The sequence below is a fragment of the Lithobates pipiens genome, unplaced genomic scaffold, assembly GCF_037356315.1.
Source record: "Lithobates pipiens isolate NorthernLeopardFrog02 unplaced genomic scaffold, aLitPip1_a1.2 Scaffold_22, whole genome shotgun sequence".
NCBI lineage: Eukaryota > Metazoa > Chordata > Amphibia > Anura > Ranidae > Lithobates > Lithobates pipiens.
The window spans coordinates 231,578,289-231,602,757 of NW_027507784.1; the positions used below are offsets into that span (position 1 = coordinate 231,578,289).

Consider the following 24,469-nt stretch of genomic DNA (forward strand, 5'->3'; position numbering starts at 1 on the left):
CTATTGGGGGGGAGCCCCACATTGTCTTGGTAATCTTAAATAACCTGGGATAAAATCCCAACTCACTCTGTTGGAGCCCCATGAAGATAACATTAGCCTGTGAAGGGGAGAGGGAGGAGGGGAGAGGGGGGAGGGGAGTAGACAAATTGGGGGAGTACACTGGAGTGGGGAGGATCATAGCAGTCTTTCCAGGGAATGAAAAAAATAAATAAATACATAAAAGAAAAGGGGGGTCCCTTCTGGGGAGAGCCAGTCCCTAGGGTCCTGAGAAGGACCGGAGGGGTGCTGGGGAGTCCATCACCTCCTCCTAGGATCTGACTGGAACAGAGGGGTTGGGGTCAAGTTCCCAAGGGTCAAAAAGTCCAAAGAATCACTTCGGGGGTACAGAGTCATGGTGCCTCTTCGTTTGCTGCTTCACCCACAGTGAGGTCAGGGGGCTGTTCGGAGGGGGCCTCTTGGATGTGCTTGGGTGGTTCTCCGACTGGTGGGTAGGAAGATCATGCGAGATGAGCCCAAGTTGCAGGAGAAGACGTTCCCCATTCTGGAAGTTGGTGAAGCTGTAGGTTTTTTCCTTCAACTGGAACTGCAGACGAAAGGGAAAGGCCCATCTGTATTTGATCAGGTTTTGAGTGAGAATATCCAGGAGGGGTCTGAGGGATCTCCTCTTTTGAATTGTGGTGGGAGAGATATCCGCAAAGATTTGGATTTTGTTGCCATGTATGACCAGATTGTCCTGGTTTCGAGATCTTTTTATAATTTCCTCCTTTATCCCATAGTAGTGGGGCTTAACTACAATATCCCGGGGGAGCCCATCCTGATGGGGGGATTGCAAGGCCCTGTGGGCCCTGTCCAACTCAAGCTTGTGGTCCGGAAGATCGGGAATGATATCCTTAATAAAGGACTTGACAGTGCTTTGAATGTCTATGGTGTACTCGGGCACTCCTCTGATGCGGAAATTATAGTGTCTGCTTCTATTTTCCAAATCTTCAATTTTAAAGAGAGCAGAGTCCAGCTGATCCTGCATGGTCTGTATGCACTTAGAATTCTGGTTAGTGCGTGCAGCCGAGTCATCCACAGCCTGTTCTATTATATCCATTCTAGCCCCCAGACTTTGCAGATCTGCCTTGATGGAAGATATTATCTGTATAGCATTTTGTGCCAGACCTGTAGCTAACATCTCTGAGTATCTGTTCAATAGTTGGGCCAGGTCAGGAGAATGGTGAGGCAGGGGGGAAGCCTGCATGGTATCAGCCAAGCTATTAGGAGTGTTGACCAGAGGGGAGTGAGAGAAGCCTGCCAGCGATCTATTCAGCAGGGATATGGTGGAGGCTGGGCATGCCAGGAGCTCCTGGTGTGTACTCACATCAGCAGATATAGGCTGGAGGGGGGGTGGAGGGTCGGCAATGTTGCCCTGTATGTCGGTGTGGCCGCATGGGAGAGGAGCGGCTGCCATCTTGGGAGTCTCAGAGGTGGTTAGGTTGAAATGTATTTGACGGCTGATGACCATTTTCGTATGGCACCTTGTCAAATGGGCCGGTGCCCTGTACTGACCGGTGTTGGGGGTGGTCACGCCGAAGGTTCCCACTGGCTAGAAGATGTTATTTCAAGAGTTGAAGGGCCGTAGCGGTGCGGAGCTCCCATTCTATGTGGCGAACCGGAAGTCCCGCGCATGCGCACTGTCCATGCCTGTGTTCTTAGGCAAAATTGTGAGTGAGCCCACTCCCTTGGCTGAGAAGCAACCCACCCCACACATGAATGGTCTCAGGATGCTTTACTGTTGGCATGAGCATGATAGGACTGATTGTGGACGCTCACCTTTTCTTCTCTGGGCAAGGTTTTTTGCCGGATGCCACAAAACAATCAGAAAGTGGATTCATCAGAATCCAAATGACTTTACTCCAGTTGACTCATCAGCAGTTCAATCCTTGTACCTTTTGCAGAATGTAGGTCTATCCCTGATGTTTTTATTTCTCCATTACCCTTTTGTCAAAAAAGCAATATTCTTGACGAAACGGTTTTACTTAAATAAGGACATTATAGAATGACTAAATGTGTGTCTGTAGTGCATTTTCAAACCTTAATACCATAAATAAATGAAATACATATTTGATTTTTCACTCCAGCAGTAGTATATAATGAGTTTGCAAATTGTAGAGAAATGCTTAAATAATGCATTACAATTTTACTACACCCATTAGAATTTTAGACGACTAAAATGTACTGGAGATTTTGTCGACTAAATAAGACTAAAACTAAAACACTTGCAGAAAAAAAAAATAGGGTTAAAACTAAAATGTCATTTTAGTCCTAAGACTAAAACTAAATCGAAATTTGCTGCCAAAATTAACACTGATTAGAGCTTCTCCAGTGTTTTGCCACTCTATCAATACAATAAAAATAAACTAAATCTTCCAGATTTTTATTATGCACCAATCCAAAATGGTTGGAGACCAGTGTTAATTTTGGCAGAAAATTTTAATTTTGTTTTAGTCTTAGTCTTTTGACCAAAATGCCATTTTAGGTTTAGTAGTTTTTTTAATCATCTGAATTGTTTTAGTTTTAGTCATATTTTAGTCAACTAAAATCTCCAGTACATTTTAGTCAAGTAAAATCTAATGGGTTTAGTTACATTTTAATGCATTATTTAAACATTTCTTTAGAATTGCCGAACTCCTACTCCTGGGCTAAAAATCGAATAACATATTATTATTTGTGGTATTACATTTTGATCATGCACTATAGACACAGATTTAGCCGTTGTGATATGTACGTCTTTTTACATAAAACCAAGTTTCATAAACAAACAAAAATATTGCTTTTTGACAAGCAGAAGTACAACTTGGAAAAAAAAAAAAACTGTAAACTCTATTGACATCTGGCATTGCACATATTACCTGAATATATTACCAACATTAAATATATAAAAAAAAAAATAAGAAAAGCCTTTTTCTTTTCTTTCTATTTTTGTTTCTTTTAGCAGCTTAGTAGATGTCCCCCACATATTCTTATGTGGTAGTGCAGTGTTAATTTTGATGTCAAATTTCATTTTACTTTTAGTCTTATTGTAGTTTTTGACTAAAATGCCATTTTAGTTTAAGCCGTATTTTAGTAATTTCAATTGTTTTTGTTTAAGTCGTATTTTAGTCAAATAAAATCATATTAATTTAGTCAACAAAAATATTTTAGTTGACAAAATTAACACTGTTGAAGACACTGTTTTTTTTTTTGTTTACCTTCTGAATGTTATTTATATGTTCACCTACATGGACAGATAGTTTTCTTGTGGTCCTTCCCATATATTGGAGCCCACAAGGGCATGCCAATATGTATGTGACATGAATGCTGTCACTTGAAATAATTTTTTTTCACTTATCATCAGTCATTTATCGTTTACAAGTACAATTGGATTGAAACCCACTTTTTCTTCTCTCTTTATTTTTTACTGTACGACATGGTAGACATCTGCCACATCTGAAATAAAACATTGTATTTAGGAATGTAACATGTTTTAGAATATATAAAATATTGTGCACTATTTTATTCCTTAATCAAGGGGTCCTTATGTAGTCTTTTTGGTAATATTTTTCCCCAAAGTGGGGACTCTAAACAGAATAGGCCAATACTTTTTTACACCCTTCTCCATCATTTTGTATTGACTATCATAACCTATGATCAATGCTCTGTCAAAGGACTTATCATTCTGTGTTTTGAACTGCAATAATAATTTCCTATCCATATTTTTACCTATTCTTTTAATACTTTCCAAAGTTTCTCTCCTATAACTGTTCTCTACAAATCACTTAACCAAATCTTCAGTTTATGCTTCATAGTCAGAATCAAGATCACAGTTTTGTCTTATCCTCATAAATTGCCCATTTTGAATGATGACAACTGCTGGTACTAATTTTTTTTCTTTAAAGTATATTTTTGTGCACAGCTTCTTTTGATGTTCGAAAATTACTAAAGCAAGAAAATTAATGTATTCTTTTTTTTACATTGGCCGTGAATTTAATACCATATTTATGTAGTTCATGATCCTCAAAAAAAATTTCCACAGTGTCCTGTGATCTTTCCCAAATTATCACTATGTCAATCAGTGGTGTAGCGTGGGGGGGCAGATGGGGATTTGACCCTGGGCGCAAAATTTAGAGGGGCACTGTCCCGAGTGTGCTGCGTCCTAGGGCAAAAAGCCCCTTGTCATGGAGAGTCCAGTTTCAGTGGCCGTGGTAGCACAGCAGTAAATAGTGGCGTCCTCGGGGTGCAGGCCAGGCATCTATCTCTACAAGGCGAGTGAATGTGGGCAGACCCTCAGAGCAGACAGAGGCTGCGGGGAAGGTGATCAGTGGGGGCATACAGGCCTGAGAGCCAGGAAGAGAAAAGAGCTCCATCCCCCACCACCTCTATGACCGATCCCCAAAAAGGCGAGCAGCAGCAGCTGCAGCATCCCCAGTGCCTTCCAGAGCTAGGACTCCTCCAACTTCCCTCCGCTCCAACCTCACCAGTGAAGCCCAGTCCCAGAGGACGAGGAAAGGCAGGAGGCGCAGGCTGCCAGGGAGCCACTGAGAAAAGCAGAGCACCCCCAGATCAAAAAGGATCTGGCATCATACACAGACCTACCTGCAGACAGATACTGGGACAGAAGAGGGACTGCAGATAGGGACAGGTCTCTCTCTCTCATCTCCCCCTCTCAGCCCCCTCTCTCTCAGTCCCCCTCCCTAAGCCTCCCCTCTCCCTCTCAGCTTCCCTCCCTAAGTCTCCCCTCTCCCTCTCAGCCCCCCTTTCTCTCAGCCCCCTCTCTCACTCCACTGTCTCTCTCACCCCCTATCTCTCTTAGGCACCCTCCCCTCTCATCCCCCCCTTCCCTCTGTCCCCCTCTCTCAATCCCCTCTCTCAGCTCCCTTCCCTCTCTCAACCCCCCTCTCTCACCTCCTTTCTCTCAGCGCCTCTCTCAGCCCCCCTTCTCTTTCTTTCAGCCCCCTCTTTCTCATATAACCCCTCTTTCTTGCCCCACTGTCTGAGCTCCCCTTTCTCTCTTTCAGCCCCCTCTCTTTCTCTCAGCCGCCCTCTCTCTCTTGCCCCACTGTCTCCTTCAGCCCTCCACTCTCTCTCTGTCCCCTCTCCCTCATCCCCACTCCGTCAGTCTTCCTTCCCTCTCTCAGCCCCCCTCTCTTTATCTCAGACCCGTCTCTCTATTGCCCTTTTGTGTCCTTCAGCCCTCCACTCTCTCTCTGCCCCCTCTCCCTCATCCCCCCTCCCTCAGCCATCCCACCCTCTCTCAGCCCCCCTCTCTCCCCCTCCCTCTTTCAGCCCCCTCTCTCTCACCCCATTGTCTCTTCATTCCCGCTCTCTCTCTCTCTCACCCCCTCTTTCCCTCAGCCCCCTCTCTCAGCTCCCCTCTTTCTCAGCCACCTCTCTCTCCCAGCCCCCCTTTCTCTTACCACCCTCTCTTTTACCCCTGCTCCCTCATCCCCTCCCTATCAGCCCCTCTTTCTCAGCCCTTCTGGGTGATGTCACTGCTCCAGGCTAACCGGCCATTGTCAAGCACTCTCCTCTCCACTCCATCCACTGTTGACTAACACAGGGGATCATGCGACCAGACCTGAACAAACTGAGAATAGGTAAGTCCATGGGTTAGGGGGCACAAATTACTTACCTGTCCTGGGTATTGACAACCCATGCTACGCCACTGATGTCAATATATGTTTTGAACAATTTTAAAGTGATTGTATTTTTCTATCAAAATATTATTATTATTTTCTATAAAAATAACAAACCTTTTCATACTTACCTTCCCTGTGCAGTGGTTTTGCACAGAGTAGCCCAGATCCTCTTCTTCCTGGGTCCCTCTTCTGTGCTCCTGATCACTCCTTGCCCCCAGCAAGCAGCTTTCTATGGGGAACACCTGAGCGGAGTCACAGTTCCCTGTGTCCATTCAGACATGGAGCTCCAGCTTGGCCTGGCAAATGGCACTGCTGCTGTGTCTCAGCAAATCAGGAAGGAGAGTCTCGGATAGACATGTGCAGAGTAAAATATTTCGTTTCGGAATTTCGTTTTCGTCCGAAAACTTAATTTATTTAGTTACTCCCAAAATTCGTTTTTATTTATTTAGTTTTTCGTTCAAAAATTGCATTTGTCCGAAAATCCACATGAATTACGGTCGAATCTGTCTTTGAAGGCTTATGGTGTCTGTCGAATGTATAAAGAAGATTAGACGGAGCTAGTATATAGCATACTTTAGAACCCTATTAAAGTCTATGGGACTCCAACGTTCAAAATCTAAAGTGCTAATTTTAAAGGCTAATTTGCAAGTTACTGTCCTAAAAAGTGTTTGGGGACCCGGGTCCTGCCCCAGGGGAGATGTATCAATGCAAAAAAAAGTTTTAAAAACAGCCGTTTTTTCGGGAGCAGTGATTTTAATAATGATTAAAGTGAAACAATAAAAGTGTAATATTCCTTTAAATTTCGTAGGGGGGGGGGGGGTTGTCTATAGTATGCCTGTGAAGGGGCGCATGTTTCCCGTGCTTAGAACTGTCCCTGCACAAAGTGTCATTTATGCAGGAAAAAAAGTCCTTTAAAATCACTCGCAGCTATTATGAATTGTCGGCTCCGTAATACAGAGAACACTCATTGAAAGTCATTGATAAAAAAATAAATAAATAAATTTAAAAAAAGCGTGGGGGTCCCCCAAATTCAATTACCAGGCCCTTCAGGTCTGGTATGGATATTAAGGGGAACCCTGCCTCAAATTTAAGAAAAAAATTGACGTGGGGTTCCCCCTAAATATCCATAACCAGACCCTTCAGGTCTGGTATGGATATTAAGGGGAACCCCGCGTCAAATTTAAAAAAAAATTGACGTGGGGTTCCCCCTAAAAATCCATACCAGACCCTTTATCCGAGCACGCAACCTGGCAGGCCGCAGGAAAAGAGGGGGGGACGAGAGAGCGGCCCCCCCTCCCTCCTGAACCGTACCAGGCCACATGCCCTCAACATTGGGAGGATGCTTTGGGGGTCTGTGACCCCTCAAAGCACCTTGTCCCCATGTTGATGAGGACAAGGGCCTCATCCCCACAACCCTGGCCGGTGGTTGTGGAGGTCTGCGGGCGGGGGGCTAATCAGAATCTGAAAGCCCCCTTTAACAAGGGGACCCCCAGATCCCGCCCCCCCCTGTTTGAAATGGTAAGGGGGTACAAAAGTACCCCTACCATTTCACAAAGAAAGTGTAAAAAATGGTTAAATAAAACAAACACACTTTTGAAAAATTCCTTTATTAAAAAAAAAAAAAAAAAAAAAAAGATTCCAGCGACGGTAATCCACTCTTGCTATCCAGCGACGGACGGTCATCTCTCCAGCGATGGCTCATCTCATCCAGCGCAGCGAATACATCCTTCTTCTGTCTCCGTGGAGGAGACACTGCAGGCATTCCGGCGGCTGACGTTTCTTATATACGGAGGGCGGGGCCACCCGTCACTTTGACCCCGCCCCCCTCTGACGCAAGGGGAAACCCGGGGTTCCCCGTGACGTATGGGTGACCCCGCCCCCCTCTGATGTAACGGAAACCTGCCTGTGTTACATCAGAGGGGTGCGGGGTCACCCATACGTCACAGGGAACCCCGGGTTTCCCCTTGCGTCAGAGGGGGGCGGGGTCAGGTGACGGGTGGCCCCACCCTCCGTATATAAGAAACGTCAGCCGCCGGAATGCCTGCAGTGTCTCCTCCACGGAGACAGAAGAGGGATGGATTCGCTGCGCTGGATGAGATGAGCCATCGCTGGAGAGATGACCGTCCGTCGCTGGATAGCAAGAGTGGATTACCGCCGCTGGAATCTTTTTTTTATTTTTTTATTTTTAATAAAGGAATTTTTCAAAAGTGTGTTTGTTTTATTTAACCAATTTTTACACTTTCTTTGTGAAATGCTAGGGGTACTTTTGTACCCCCTTACCATTTCAAACAGGGGGGGGCGGGATCTGGGGGTCCCCTTGTTAAAGGGGGCTTCCAGATTCTGATAAGCCCCCCGCCTGCAGACCTCCACAACCACCGGCCAGGGTTGTGGGGATGAGGCCCATTTCCTCATCAACATGGGGACAAAGTGCTTTGAGGGGTCACAGACCCCCAAAGCATCCTCCCAATGTTGAGGGCATGTGGCCTGGTACGGTTCAGGAGGGAGGGGGGCCGCTCTCTCGTCCACCCCTCTTTTCCTGCGGCCTGCCAGGTTGCGTGCTCGGATAAAGGGTCTGGTATGGATTTTTAGGGGGAACCCCACGTCAATTTTTTTTTAAATTTGACGCGGGGTTCCCCTTAATATCCATACCAGACCTGAAGGGTCTGGTTATGGATATTTAGGGGGAACCCCACGTCAAATTTTTTCCTAAATTTGAGGCAGGGTTCCCCTTAATATCCATATCAGACCTGAAGGGCCTGGTAATTGAATTTGGGGGACCCCCACGCTTTTTTTTTAATTTATTTATTTATTTTTTTATCAATGACTTTCAATGAGTGTTCTCTGTATTACGGAGCCGACAATTCATAATAGCTGCGAGTGATTTTAAAGGACTTTTTTTCCTGCATAAATGACACTTTGTGCAGGGACAGTTCTAAGCACCAGAAACATGAGCCCCTTCACAGGCATACTATAGACAACCCCCCCCTACGAAATTTAAAGGAATATTACACTTTTATTGTTTCACTTTAATCAATATTAAAATCACTGCTCCCGAAAAAACGGCCGTTTTTAAAACTTTTTTTTGCATTGATACATGTCCCCTGGGGCAGGACCCGGGTCCCCAAACACTTTTTAGGACAGTAACTTGCAGAATCTTTTCTCTCTGTCGAATATTTTCTCTATATAATCTTGGACTAATAGAGGTAAGGTTAGGCACATTCGACCACAGGTTCTATAGACACAGATTGTTGTCAGAGTCATGTCGAATCTCCTATTCTATATCGAACTGTTGTAACAATGAAAACGAAAATAAAGCATTTATTTATGTCGGATCTTTCGTTTTTCGGATTTTGTGCTTTCGTTATCGTTTGTCAAAACGAAAACGAAAATAGCTGAAATTCGGACGAAAATGCATTCGGACGAAAACGAATGCACATGTCTAGTCTCGGATGACCGAGACACTTGTGGACAGCGATGGGACTCAGGTAAGTATTGAAGGGGGGCTGCTACACTTGTAAAGGTAAATGTTTTTTCACCTTAATGCATTCTATGCATTAAGGTGAAAAAACATCTGACAATTCCGGCCCCCCTAGCCCCCCCATTTTACTTTACCTCACCCCTCCAAAGTCCCGCGCTCGTCCCCCGACGTCCTTTCCACTGTTCAGCCTGGCCGCTGATTGGCTGGAGGGATTTGATGGAAAGCAGCGCAGCCATTGGCTTGTGCTGCTGTCAATCACATCCACTGACGCGGATCGCCAAGGGGCGGGGCCGTGTGATACAGCGAGCTGCTACAGCCACCAGCTGTATCACGGGAGCGCGCCCGCAGATGCTTCTCACCATGCGAGGGAGCTCGCATGAACGTGAGAAGCATCTGTGGGAGGAAGCAGAGACAGCCGCCGAGGGACCCCAGAAGAGCAGGTTCGGGGCCACTCTGTGCAAAACGAGCTGCACGGTGGAGGTAAGTATAACATGTTTGTTATTTTAAATATAAAAAAAATCACTTTACAATCCCTTTAAGATAAAAAAACTTCTGACTTTACAGAGTCAACCTTTAATCAAACACCTACATGCCTCCATCCCTACATATGTATGTTAAAAGAGGGGAGTAGGGGGGGTAGGTAAATTGGGACTTTAATTGAGGCATGTGGGTGTGTTCAATGATTTGTATAGAATGCAAATAAACTGAGTGTCAAAATCCCAGGGGGGTAATACATGATAGTGATATTAGTAAACACGATTCACTAATATAATAAAGCATTTATGATGTAAAAATACAATCATAACAAGTGTGAGGGGGTTCGCTCGGTAGCGGGTGTGTGTGACCCCCTGGATGGGTTCACAACACAAAGTCAGGCACAGCAGACAGCGGTGTAGGTGCAAAAAACAAAAGATCCGGTTTATTTAGGCTACATGCAGTGATACATATAACAGCCAAACAAAATAAAACAAGAAAATAAATCCTGGTCAGCTTGACCTCTAACTACACACGTAGACTCCCTGTCTAACAACTGGGTGCAGCCTTGTGCTGCCCCAGTCCCTGTCTCTATTGTAGGGGTTTGCCACACAGGCGTTAACTCACCGCACAGAACAGATCTCAGACTCCCCAGTCTATACACACAAAACTGGTTCCAGGATGGAGCATCTCCCTATGCATGCTGGGGTTTTTTGTAGAGGCCTTAATGTGAGCCCACTTACTTCAGCTGGGCTCATTAACTCTTCCCCTCTAATTGTAAAAGTCTGCATAAAGCCTGAATCTAGGACACACATATTTACCATCCTGGATACAACCAGGTGACTTTACCTGCCTGCTGCCACATACCCCCCCTCTTGTTTCAACCTTGGGGTTGTAACACCAGCAGTCAGACACGCATGTATCCGAGACAAAGCATCCACATTCCCCATTTTAACACCAGGGCGATGCTTAACTGTAAAGTTAAATTCCTGTAGGGCTAGGAACCACCTATTTACCCTTCTATTGGTCTCCTTGTTCTGAGCCATCCACTTTAAAGGAGCGTGATCAGTCACCAGGTCAAAGTGCCTACCTAGCAGATAGTACCGAAGGGAATCTAGAGCCCACTTCACTGCTAAACATTCCTTCTCAATCGTGGAGTAATTTACCTCATGGGACTTTAACTTCCTGCTGAGGTAAATGACTGGGTGCTCTTCCCCGTTCCAGACCTGGGATAACACTGCTCCTAACCCAACGTCTGAGGCATCAGTTTGTACAACAAAGTCCTTAGAGAAGTCTGGTGAGTACAACACTGGCTGGCTACATAAGGCTGTTTTTAAGGACTGAAATGCTTCCTCAGCCTCTGGGGACCATTTAACCATAACCGACTCTTTCCCTTTTGTCAGGTTGGTGAGGGGCACAGCCTGAGAAGCAAAATGGGGAATGAAGCGTCGATAATAGCCAGCGATTCCCAGAAAGGCTCGTACCTGTTTCTTGCTGTTGGGACGTGGCCAACTCTGTATGGCCTCGACTTTATTGACTTGGGGTTTTATCACCCCCCTCCCAATAGTGTACCCAAGATATTTGGCCTCCTCCTGTCCAATGGTACACTTCTTTGGATTGGCCGTAAACCCAGCTTCCCGGATAGAGTCTAGGACTGCTTGTACTTTTGGCAAATGTGAGACCCAGTCTGTGCTATGGATAATCACATCATCCAGGTAAGCTGCAGCATATTTATGATGGGGCCTCAGAATCTTATCCATTTTCCGCTGGAATGTTGCCGGTGCATTCTGTAACCCAAACGGCATTCTCTTATATTGGAATGCCCCATCTGGGGTTACAAACGCAGTTTTCTCCTTGGCCGATTCGGCCAGGGGAATTTGCCAATACCCTTTGGTGAGATCAAGAGTTGTCATATATCGGGCTGTTCCCAGCCGGTCAATCAACTCATCTATACGCGGCATGGGGTAGGTGTCAAATTTTGTAACTTTATTCAATTGTCGAAAATCGTTACAAAACCGCCAGCTCCCATCAGGTTTGGGCACTAGTACCATAGGACTGGACCAGTCACTCTGGGACTCCTCTATCACACCCAATTCCAACATCCTTTGAACCTCCCCACGTATTGCCTCCCGTCGGGCCTCTGGTATTCTATAAGGTTTTAGTTTTACCCTTTCTCCTGGCGGGGTGATAATGTCATGCTCTACGCCAGATGTTTGTCCCGGAAGATCAGAGAAAATCTCTTTGTTACGAAGTACAAACTCTTTAACCTCCTGTTGTTGGGGTTTCGATAAGGTGTCTGCTATTCCAACCTCAGGAACTAAGCAATTAGGCTGTACTTGTGACAAAGTCTCTGCGACTAGGGATTCCCTATCCCTCCAGGCTTTCAGCAGATTGACGTGATAGATCTGCTCCGGCTTTCGCCTTCCTGGCTGTCTAACCCTGTAGTTCACCTCACTAATTTTTTCAATTACTTCATATGGACCTTGCCATTTGGCCAGAAATTTGCTTTCAACCGTAGGGACTAGCACCAAGACCCTATCCCCCGGGGAAAAAGTACGTGTCTTGGCCCCACGGTTGTACACTCTCTGCTGTGCTAACTGCGCTTGGGTTAAATGTTCCTTTACAATTGGCATTACCTGTGCAATTCTATCTTGCATCAGGGCGACATGCTCAATCACACTCCTGTGAGGAGAACTCTCATTTTCCCAAGTTTCCTTGGCGATATCCAGAAGCCCTCTTGGGTGTCTCCCATAGAGCAACTCGAAGGGTGAGAAACCCGTAGAGGATTGGGGTACCTCCCTAATGGCAAACATCAGATAGGGTATTAGACAATCCCAATTCTTTCCATCTCTATCCACCACCTTCTTTAACATTTGTTTTAGGGTTTTGTTGAATCTTTCAACCAACCCATCTGTTTGGGGGTGATACACAGATGTACGCAATTGCTTCACTTTGTACAACTTGCATAATTCTTTCATAACCCGGGACATAAAGGGTGTACCTTGGTCCGTAAGCAGTTCCTTACAAATACCCACGCGGCTAAAAACAAGAGATAGCTCTTTGGCTATGGTTTTGGCCGAGGTATTTCGGAGAGGAATTGCTTCCGGATAACGGGTGGCATAGTCCAATATAACCAAAATGTACTGATGCCCCCTGGCGGACTTCATTATCGGACCTACCAAATCCATTGCGATCCTTTCAAAGGGGACCTCAATGATAGGAAGAGGTACCAGTGGGTTACGGAAATGTGGCATAGGTGCCGACTTCTGACACACAGGGCAGGAGGAACAATAATTTTCTATTTCCTTCATGACCCCAGGCCAATAGAATCTCTGCAATACCCTCTCTCTGGTTTTCTCTGTCCCCAGATGACCTCCCAGAATGTGCCCATGGGCCAATTCTAACACCAACTTCCTGTAAGGTTTGGGCACTACAAGTTGCTCAATGGTTTCTTCTGCCCTTTGAGCCACTCGATACAGCAGGTCCCTTTCCATAGTGAAGTAAGGATAAGTGCAAGTCTTATCTGGGTTCACTAACTCGCCATCTATTTTCACCACATTTTCCCGTGCCTTTATTAGGGTGGGGTCTTTTAACTGTTCTGTGGCAAAATTTTCCCTGTGAACCTCAAGATCCGAAAACTCCACAGACGGCATGTTTTCATCTGAGGATGTTGGCTCCTCCCCAGTTTCTCGAGTTTCCCCCGCCAATACCGACAAGGGAAATTCAGGAGAGTCCTCACCACCCCTAGAGGAATTCTGGTCATCTTCCTGGTTTATAGGGGCACCAGTGGGGGGCTCAGGACAATCCCAGAGTTCCCAGAATTTTGGAAAATCCCTTCCCACAATAGCATCATGTGGTAAGTGAGACACTAACCCCACCTGATGAGAAAGGTTACCTTTGGGGGTCTCAAAAAACACTGAAGTTACAGGATACTCTCGGGTGTCCCCATGCACACAAATAACAGCCACCATGTTCTTCCCAGAGACCTCTGTAGTAACTAATTCAGCTTTTATCAACGTTACCAGGCTACCTGAATCCAGCAACACATCAACATTTCTACCATTAATACACATTTTACATAAATGTTTCTCAGGTCCCCGAATGGCAGTGCATGCAACTGTCGCAAACAGCGACTGACGTCTCTCCCTTATAAAGTCACATTGCATAGGCTCATCCACAACTGGGCAATTGGCTGCAATATGTCCCTCTTGCCGGCAGCGGTAGCAAATAATCTTTTTCGCTGCCTCTTGCAGCATGGGCTTCCTGGGCTGCTCCCGCCAGACCTTAGGTAGAACTCCCACCCTCTCACTCTCTCCACCCTCACCCCTTGGAGTCATCTTACCCGCCACTGGGGATGATCTGGTCTTAGGGGGGAAAGTCCGTGAGTCCCTGGAAGAGGTGGTCAGGTTCTCTGTAGCCAAGTACCTCTCAACCAGATCCACAAGTTTATCTGCATTTTCTGTGTCTCCATGGTTTACCCATTTTTGGATGGCAGTAGGAAGAGCTCTCAGGAAACGATCCATAACCACACGTTCCACAATGTTTGGTGCGGTCAAAATCTCTGGCTGCAGCCACTTCCTGCTCAGGTGAATGAGATCATACATTTGAGATCTGGGGGGTTTTCCAACCTGAAAAGTCCAATTATGCACACGCTGAGCCCGGACGGCCAGGGTGACACCCAGCCGTGCCAATATTTCTGTTTTTAGTACCACATAGTCTTTTGCTTGGTCAGGCTCCAGGTCATAATAAGCTTTCTGCGATTCCCCAGTTAACAGAGGGGCCACAAGTCCAAACACCTCCGGATCATCCTCTCCAGTCATTTTTGTCAGTAAACGGCTCACACCAAAGGATGCGGTATTATTGTAACCACTTGCTTCATTGGTCTGCGGACGTTGCTGTTTCAATGTCTCTATTTGCTGTTGAAAATTCTGCTCTTGCTTCTGCAACAGGTCTATGAAGCGGGCTTCAGATCACTGCTGGGCTTGTTGCTGAGCTTCCAAACTCTGCTGCAAAGTTGCATTTGTCTGCTGCTGATTTGCATTTGCCTGCTGCTGGGCTTCCAAACTCTGCTGCAAAGTTGCATTTGTCTGCTGCTGATTTGCATTTGCCTGCTGCTGGGCTTGTTGTTGAGCTGCAAGGCTCTTTTGTAAAGCTGCATTTGTTTGCTGCTGATTTGCATTTGCTTGCTGCTGATTTGCATTTGCTAGAGCCAGCTGTCTCAGTATCTCCTCCATGCTGGCCTTTAAAAAAATTTTTTTTAAAAAAACTGCCCGCATTCTCCACCAACTGTGAGGGGGTTCGCTCGGTAGCGGGTGTGTGTGACCCCCTGGATGGGTTCACAACACAAAGTCAGGCACAGCAGACAGCGGTGTAGGTGCAAAAAACAAAAGATCCGGTTTATTTAGGCTACATGCAGTGATACATATAACAGCCAAACAAAATAAAACAAGAAAATAAATCCTGGTCAGCTTGACCTCTAACTACACACGTAGACTCCCTGTCTAACAACTGGGTGCAGCCTTGTGCTGCCCCAGTCCCTGTCTCTATTGTAGGGGTTTGCCACACAGGCGTTAACTCACCGCACAGAACAGATCTCAGACTCCCCAGTCTATACACACAAAACTGGTTCCAGGATGGAGCATCTCCCTATGCATGCTGGGGTTTTTTGTAGAGGCCTTAATGAGCCCACTTACTTCAGCTGGGCTCATTAACTCTTCCCCTCTAATTGTAAAAGTCTGCATAAAGCCTGAATCTAGGACACACATATTTACCATCCTGGATACAACCAGGTGACTTTACCTGCCTGCTGCCACAAAAGGTTCAACATTATTCATATAATTATATATAATTATCATATAATTATTTCATATAATAATGAATTTATTAATAAAAGGTTCTTCACTAAACATAGTTTGTGACACACATTACATTTCATGGCATAAACCAAATGAATGCAAATAAATAATGTTCAAAAATATATGATATATACATAATTCACATAATGAGTACAAATGGAAAACATGATTGGTTAAAGTTAATAGAGCAAGCATGGCTTGGCATGCCTAAATGAACACTCTACGTGTTTCATGGCCTTATACCAATCGTCAGGAGTTGGATGCAGATGTTAAGTTATAAAGTAAGGGAATGATTGATAGATTTAGTAGCTGGCTAAGCATTTTATCCTAGAGGTGAAAACTAACTAAAGAAAGTAATCCCTTTACTAACAAAGAAGCCCAAAAGTGGGGTTGAGAGGTAGTCCAGTGTAAGTAGCCTCACCTGGGACTGAAGCGGGGAGTAGCCGGACACAAACCAGGTCAGGAAAACAGACTCCAGGACCAGATCTGGTCCTGGAGTCTGTTTTCCTGACCTGGTTTGCGACATTCAGTTTATTTACATTCTATACAATCATTGAATACACCACATGCCTCAATTAAAGTCCCAAATTACCTATCCCCTTATCCCATCTTTTAACTTCTGACTTTACAACTCCTTTAAATGAGGTCATTCTTTACTGGACACTTCTTCTTATCATTTGTTGAAGTAAATATTGACTACACTTTGAGCATATTTAGCTCCCATGGCTACTCCTTTAATCTGAATAAAAAATGTTTCTATTACCAGAAGAAATTGTTTTCCATAGCCATTTCAATCACTGATAATGAATTTAGAGGTGTTTTTAAGTCAGATTGATGTTCTACAGTCCAAGATACTGCCTCTAGCCCATCTTTTTGTTTTATGTTAGTGTATAATGATTCTACATTAACAGTGGTTAGAATGCTAAGCTGGGATATCAAATCTACTGTCTTTCAGATATGATTGCCCTTTAGTTGCCAAGGATTGTAAGCAGGATTTTTTTATTCTCAGAGAATAGGTGCAGTGACTCCCCACCCAATGTAGTGCACCATGGGCATTGTATCATAGGGTTGGTATGATTAAACTGCAAACTGTACAGTGGGTAGCTTTTAAAGGGGCATTGTAAACCTCTGCACCACACTGTGCACAACTCAACTCCCCCCCTGTCCTAAGCTTACTCCTGTACCCCAGCATCTGCAACTCACCTTGGCATCCTTGTCCATAACTCACTGTCTGAGTGCTGGTACACAAATTACTTCTGCACCCTTGTCCGCAACTTATCTAATGTCCTGCCCATGAGCACACAGCATCGGGCAACTGTTCCTTCTTTGTTCCGGTTCTAAGTGTTCGTCAGGAAGGTTCCGTGGAAGCCGATGGGAGAGTTGTGCTCTGCTCTGTCAATTGTAGACAACGAACTGAGGTTTCTGTGTTTACAAATAACAGTAGACAGCAGTGAGCACATGGCCAGTGCCGGAGATGGCTGAATGGAGTTTCCCCTCATTCTACGTGAAAAAAAACCTGATTGCAAGTGAATGTCTCCCAACCTTGAATACAGTCCACTCCACTAACTATTGGGTCTCCCCGGTGGGTACTATTTTTGAGGCTTCTGGGATAAAGTCTTCTTGTTCAATATTTTCTTCTTTACACCTTTGTTTATTCATTCTTTGAGTTTTTTCTTCAACTTATTGCTTGGACCTCCTGATAACTTTTTGTATGTGCTAGCATCATTCAATATTTAATTCATTTCTGAACCATAATCTTCCTTATTAAGAATTGCAATGCCCCTCCTTTGTCTATCGGATGGATGACTATATTCTTGTTTTTTTTTAAGGCTCAAATGCCTTCGCCAATGTCTTTGCCTTTTCTGTCCTTTTTAATTTTATATTTTTCTTACATCTTGTTCCATCATGTTTTTAAACACCTCTATATGTTGGTGAGAAGTGGGTTGTCAATTGTCATCCAAAATAAAAATGAAAAAACAAAAGACTGTGATCCTGATTCTGAAGCACAAGCTGAAGTTTTCATTTTGTAGAGAAAGAATATAGGAGAGAAACTTTGGAAAATACTAAAAGAATAGTTAAAACATGGATAGAGAATTGTTATTGCAGACCAAAACATGCAAAAAATAGGCCTTTGAAGCAGCATTTAACATTTTTTTGTAATGTTTTAATAGTCTATACACAATGATGGGGAACAGTGTAAAAATGTATTGGCCTATTCTGCTTAGAGACCCCACTTTGGGGAAAATATTATAAAAGAGATAACAATGTATTTATAAAAGGACCCCAGGATTAAGAAATAAAAATGTACACAATATTCCAGACATCTTTATATTTTTTTAAACAGATGGTCCTTTCTCTTTTCCAGATCACTGAGAAATCTGCTTGATTCCGAGATGGAGCATTCTTCAATACTAAGGCTGGAAATCGACAACCTATGGAGGAAAGTGGAAGAACAGGAAGAGCGACATGCAGCAAAAATCCAAGCCTTGGCAAGGTTGGTTAATTTTGTTATGAAATAGGGCCAGTACATTTTGAGCATTTCTATGGTTAACTTTGTAAAAGATCTAGACATAACTCTGTTTCCTAGACATGTTTTCTTTATAGAATCTGAAGTAGTGACATTGTTTTAGGCATTATTCATTGTACTTATTCATTGTAGTACTTTTAAAGTTCTTGGTTTATCTCATTTGCCTTTTACTATTATGCTTCATAAAAAGCACATAGAGTTCTGTGCATGCCCATTTCTAAAATGTAGTGGAAGAAACATTTATGTTCCTCCACTTACCTAGGTCTTTATGTTGTTGCTATACACATTGCAGCATATAGTGAACTCTGCCCCTCCCTCAATAGCAACACATACTCTCCTCCCCAGAAATAAATTAAAAGAGAAGTATGGGTTTGTTTGTTTGTTTTTTAAATCATACTTTCTTACCTGAATGCAGCATTGGTCTGATGCTGCTTCTGTCCTCCACTGGCACTAACCCTGAGAACCGATATACCCAGCTTTATACCCTAAACAATTATTAGATCTCTCCAATCGAATGTAAGCTGTTTCACATTTTATCCTTCTTTATAGTCTAATTGTGTAAGCCCTTCCATCATTTGTTTTCTCTGTTATCCCCCCAATAAATTGAATTGATTGATTGTGTCCATTCTTACAGGTTGTAAGAACTTCCACTATCTACATCCTCCCTTACAGAAAAAATCCCTAAATATAGAGACAACAGTACCCCCCCCCCCCCCCCCGGTACAGCGGGACTTTTGAAGCGAACATAGAATTTTTATTATAAAATAATATTTATTCAAAAATGATTTTTTTAAAAACAACATATAATCAGACATAAAAATAATCCACACAAAATCTTGATGCATGGATACATAAATGTACAGTCTTAACGGATTGGATTATATAATTGTATACATATACTCCATGAGCCTGACATGTTTCAGGAAGAAATTCCCTTCTTCAGAGACATATTTGTAGGAGAAAAGGATATAACTAAAATCTGAAAGAAAGATTTGAAAAAAATCCTTTAGACAGGAACACTTATCAGTGCAAAATCATCACTGCTACATACCACAACGTCCAAAATACATACCACTGTTAATATGTTGACATAAATTATACAATTGCTTTTCCTCAGAGTTTGGGAGTATTATTTTGCTGCCAAAATTCCCAACAGGGCGGTGGGTCGCTGTCCAAATGCAGGCCAGCCCATGCCAAGGAGCCAAAGAGGAGGCAAAAAGCCACACAAGCACAGAAATCTAAAGAATAATAAATAAAAAAAATATTATTTAGGTGAATGCCCTGTTTGGCTGAAATAAAACCTCATAATGGCCTCTATAAAATCACAGCAACATTAGCCTCGAAATTATCTACCGCACGTTTTCAGCTAAGGGAACTTTTTAGCATTCAACACGATCAATACATGTCCAAACTTAAACTAAATTACTATGCAAATAATAATAGATCAGGTAGGTTCTTAGCTAACCGGCTTAAAGAACGCAGATCTAAAACCGTAATCCCGCATCTGTTCTACCCGGACTCCACTAGGAAAATAGAAAATCCACAGGATATCGCAAACGCTTTTGCGGATTATTTCTCATCACTATACAATTTGAAGGATGATCCCATAACTCCACAACCGAATAGAACAGATATTGACAATTTTGTATCTAAATTAGTACTTCCCTCAATTTCTGAATCCCAACTACAAGCACTAAATGACCCTTTTTCCATGATTGAACTAGAGAGAGCTGTAAAATCCCTCCCTTTGAACAAAGCCCCAGGTCCGGATGGTCTATCTAATGGGTATTACAAAACCTTTAAACAAATACTCTCACCAAACTTATTATCAATATTCAACGAGGCCCGGACGAGAGGATCTTTTCCTCCAGAAATGCTCCAAGCATATGTGATTACTCTCTGGGCAAACTTCACCGCCTCTCCAAAGACCTATTGACCACACCCGCTTCCTGGGCAGGTAGAATTGCACAAACCAAAATGTATCTACTCCCCCATATCCTTTACTTCTTCCGTTCCATCCCCCTCCCGCCCCTTCAAGCCCATCTTAAAAAGCTCCAAGGGATACTTAATGCTTTCATTTGGCAGCACAAACACCCGAGAATTAGAAATAATATCCTCCTGACACCCACTCGCTTTGGTGGCTTGGGGGCCCCTAATCTCAAAGCATATCACCGAGCTATCTTACTAGACCAACTCAAAACATGGTGGTCCTCAGACCTACAACCTACCTGGAAGCAAATAGAACTTGCTATCTTAACAACGGATCCAGTGAATATTTTGACAGCTATCTGGTTGCGCTTTAAACCTTCTTGTTACCCACTTGACTCAATTAACGCATCCCTTAGAGTATGGCAAACATACTTTCAAAACACTGCTCATGTCTCCCTGGCACTCCTCCCACTGGTCCCCCTAGAAGCCCTACAAGTATTCTCCCCTGATCTCCCCATATGGGGTCTGGGTCGCAGCTGGGCTCACTAATGTGAACGCATTATTTTCCTCAACAACTCTCCTATCCTTCTCCCAACTACAACACAAATATCATGTCCCCTCCACAACATTCTTCTTATATCTCCGGATCAGGTCCATCCTAGCAAATCTCCCTCTTTCCTCCAAGAACCCACTCAAGGACCCCCTACTACAGTTCTTTGGGAATAAAACTCAAAAAAAGGGAGGCATCTCTCTCATCTACAAAATACTCACTTCACCAGACCCAGAAGTTGATCCCGCACGCACCGAATACTGGTCATCCAAACTGCAACACGTAGTTCCACCAGAAACATGGCAGAAGGCTCTGAATGCTCCGACACGCTTCTCTCACTGCATCTCCCATTGGGAATCTCTGATGAAACTTTACCACGGTTGGTACTACACACCAACCAGACTGGCTAAAATTTTTCCCTCTTCCTCGCCTAACTGTTGGAGGAACTGCGGTGACAGAGGTACACTACTACATATTTGGTGGGGTTGTCCCCATATACAACCATTCTGGAAAAAAATTAAAAACCTAATACACCAGATTTGTAAAATAACTTTCCCGCTCTCTCCCACCGACTTACTATTAGGTATATCTGTCCTCTCGTGGCCGCACCACCTGCACGCCCTACTGACCCACATCCTTATCGCTGCCCGACTAGCTATTGCAAAAAATTGGAAATCTGTACACTCCCCGACCCTGAAACAAGTCCTCATATTGCTGAATACCCACTTTAGATTCGAATACGCCTTTGCTAAAGCTAACCTCACAACTGATAAGTTCCTGTATGCCTGAAAACTTTGGATAGCGGACCCCAGGAGTAGCCCATTACACTGAACATCCCGGGATATCATATTCATTTTATATCTGCTCCTAAAGATTGATGTTACCTATACTCAAGAGTACATTTTTTTTTTATATGATTTTTCTCCCTCACTCAGTTATTGCCTATACCATGTGAGTAAATCAAACTCTGGTTATACCTGCTTTTTTTTTTTTTGTTTTTTTGTTTTTTTTTATTTGTACTCTTATATATCCTCACTCCTCCCCTTTGCAAACCTCCCCTTCCTTTAAAACCGAGTATCCTGCTAGAATTTTGATATGTTACTGTGTTGTACACCATACTTGCATACCTGTATCTGTATGTACCCTACCTGTTTGACAAGTTTACTGCCAGGGTATGCCCGTTTGGCTATGTACCTTTCTTCTGACTCTTCCTTTCATCTCATAATATGTGATTACTCTACCTAAGCCAGGTAAGCCCCCAGATGTCCCGGCCAATTTCCGCCCCAATTCCCTGTTAAATGGAGATATCAAAATTTATGTGAAATTACTAGCTAACAGATTATACGACCTCATCCCAGATCTAGTGAAACCAGACCAAACAGGGTTTACTAAAGGTCGCCAGGCGTCAGATGCCACCAGGAGACTTCTAAATATAATTCATCAAGCGGAAATCAGGAAAACGCCTTCTCTGCTTCTATCAATAGATGCAGAGAAGGCGTTTGACAGAGTACACTGGGGGTATATGGAGGCGGTCCTGAAGAAATTTGGATTCCAAGGCGAGTCATTATCCGCTATTTTAGCTCTATATTCCAGCCCATCAGCTAAAGTGTACAGTGTCAGGCCTTCTTTTGAAAGAATTCAAGATCACGAATGGAACCCGCCAGGGATGTCCGTTATCGCCATTCATTTTCAACTTAATGATGGAACCTCTGGCGGAGACCATTCGTAGTCACCCCCACATTTCAGGTTTCAGATACCATAAGACCACTCATGTCATCAACTTATTTGCTGACGACGTAATCCTCCTTCTTACCAACCCTACGGTTTCTCTACCATTCACACACGATATTCTAAATCGTTTCGGCACCTTGTCTTATTACAAGGTCAACTTTAATAAGTCAGTAATCCTAGATCTGGGCGTTAACCCTCACGCTAAGCTACATCTGCAAAAAACCCTCCCTTACATCTGGGCAAAGGACACTATACCATATCTAGGTATTCACCTATCAGCCAGCATTTCAAGAATTGCCGACACAAATATTAAATATTTACTTTCAGACATACGGGAAACTATGAACAATATGTCTAAAACTGAACTATCTTGGGCAGGCAAAATAGCATCTTATAAAATGATCATTCTCCCTAAAATTCTATACGTGTTTCGAACGCTCCCCATCCCTTTCAAGACATCTCACTTTTATGATTTAAACAGATCCCTCAAAATGTATATTTGGCAAGGAAAAAGAGCACGTTGCTCGCACAAAATTCTAATACAACACAGGAAGGTAGGAGGGATGGGCCTCCCGGACATAAAAGATTATTATTGGGCCTCTATTTTAGCTCAAGCCAAATACTGGTTTCACACTCACTCTCCCCCGTTATGGGTCAATATAGAAACTACTGTCAACAAAATCTACCCGTTGAATCTTTTACTGCTTGCAGATGTTTGGAAGCCACTACCCTTAGCATCCCTCTCCCTGACAACTAAAGTGACGTTGATGGCGTGGAGACAATTGTTAAGTCAACCTAAAACTAGCTTTTTCTCCTATACGACTATAAAAACTCCGCTACAAACATTTGAAGTGCTACTTCCATACAGCCCCATCACAAAATGGACAGAACACGGGATAACATGGGTGGAAGAACTCCTGGACAAAAATGTCCCCTTACCGTTTCAAACCTTACAAGATAAATTCGAACTGCCTGCCTCACACACATTGTTATACAGACAAATATATTCTTTCCTGACTAAAAATCCCCTGCCTAGAGTAGAAATTAACACTATAGCGTGGCGCTTCTATACTTGCAATCAAGACAAGGACAAGGGCATATCTCTCATATATAACTTACTTCAATCTAAAATGGAGTTCACCAAAACCCCAGCGATTCTGTCATGGGAGAAAGATCTAGGTACAACTTATGAGACGGACCAATGGTGTGAAGTATTTCGTTACAACTACAAAGCCACAAGTTGTATTAGTCACAGGGAATTAACACAGAAATTAATCACAGAATGGTACAGGACTCCATTTCAGCTTGCTAAAATGTTCCCTACACACTCAGCATTATGCTGGAGGAACTGCGGTAACCCCGGGACAATCCTACATATATTCTGGCAGTGTAAAAATCTAACCAGTTATTGGAGGAAAGTATTTACAATACTTGCTGACATCACAGGGATATTACAAGCACCAAACCCGGCGTTAGCAATCCTACATTTGGGAATAAGCAACTACCCCACTCAATTTAGAAGTGTAGTGATTCACATCCTAACTACTGCAAAACTAGTAATAGCCAGGCATTGGAAAGATACAGTCTCCCCAAACCCGTCAGAAGTAATAGCTCAAGTAAACCTTAATTACACTTTTGAACGACTTTTAGCACTTAGGAAAGCCTCTTGCATAACTTTTGACAACAACTGGAAATGTTGGAAAGATTGGTATAGACGTTGAGAAATTTATCCCTTCCTTTTCCTTTATCTTCCATCCACCCCCCCCATGGTTTCCCTAACATAAATTTTATTATAATAAGATCGGGTCATGTAAAGAGTATATTTGATGATTTGGTGGAAAGTTTGGTTGTCAGGAACGCACAGAATCCTGTAGTTTAATATGTTTTTTTTTTTTTTTCAGTATATTATATTCTCCTCCCGGACCCTTCTTGCGCAGCATGATCCCGGAAGGGGCACAGGAAGGGACCGGTTAGGGAAGATCGGCAAATAGTAACGTTGGTTTCGGTCTACTCTAAAAAACCTATCGGTTCATGGACGATTATTTCAACATGATAAGCAACTGAAGAATTAAGTATACGGTTGTACGTTACAATGTTAATACTGTTCATGTATGTACTTACCATCATTGGATTGTAATTGCAAAATTCCAATAAAAATTATATTTAAAAAAAACAAAACAAAAAACAGGACATCTGATCTTAGCTGCCCTCATGCCTGCCTATAAGCTTTCTTTAGACATGTAGATGAATAGCCTCGATCTAGCA

General features: G+C 43.5%; 1 protein-coding gene across 6 annotated transcripts in view; it reads left to right on the forward strand.

Annotated features, from left to right (window-relative positions):
• SNX29 (sorting nexin 29) overlaps positions 1-24,469 on the forward strand; it is a 1,823,105-nt gene that overhangs the window by 944,015 nt on the left and 854,621 nt on the right. For all 6 annotated transcript variants that reach the window (XM_077448905.1, XM_077448908.1, XM_077448906.1 and 3 more), the window contains one exon: positions 17,833-17,961. In XM_077448905.1, the coding sequence (XP_077305031.1) occupies positions 17,833-17,961 (129 nt within the window). The remainder of the gene's footprint in view (positions 1-17,832; positions 17,962-24,469) is intronic.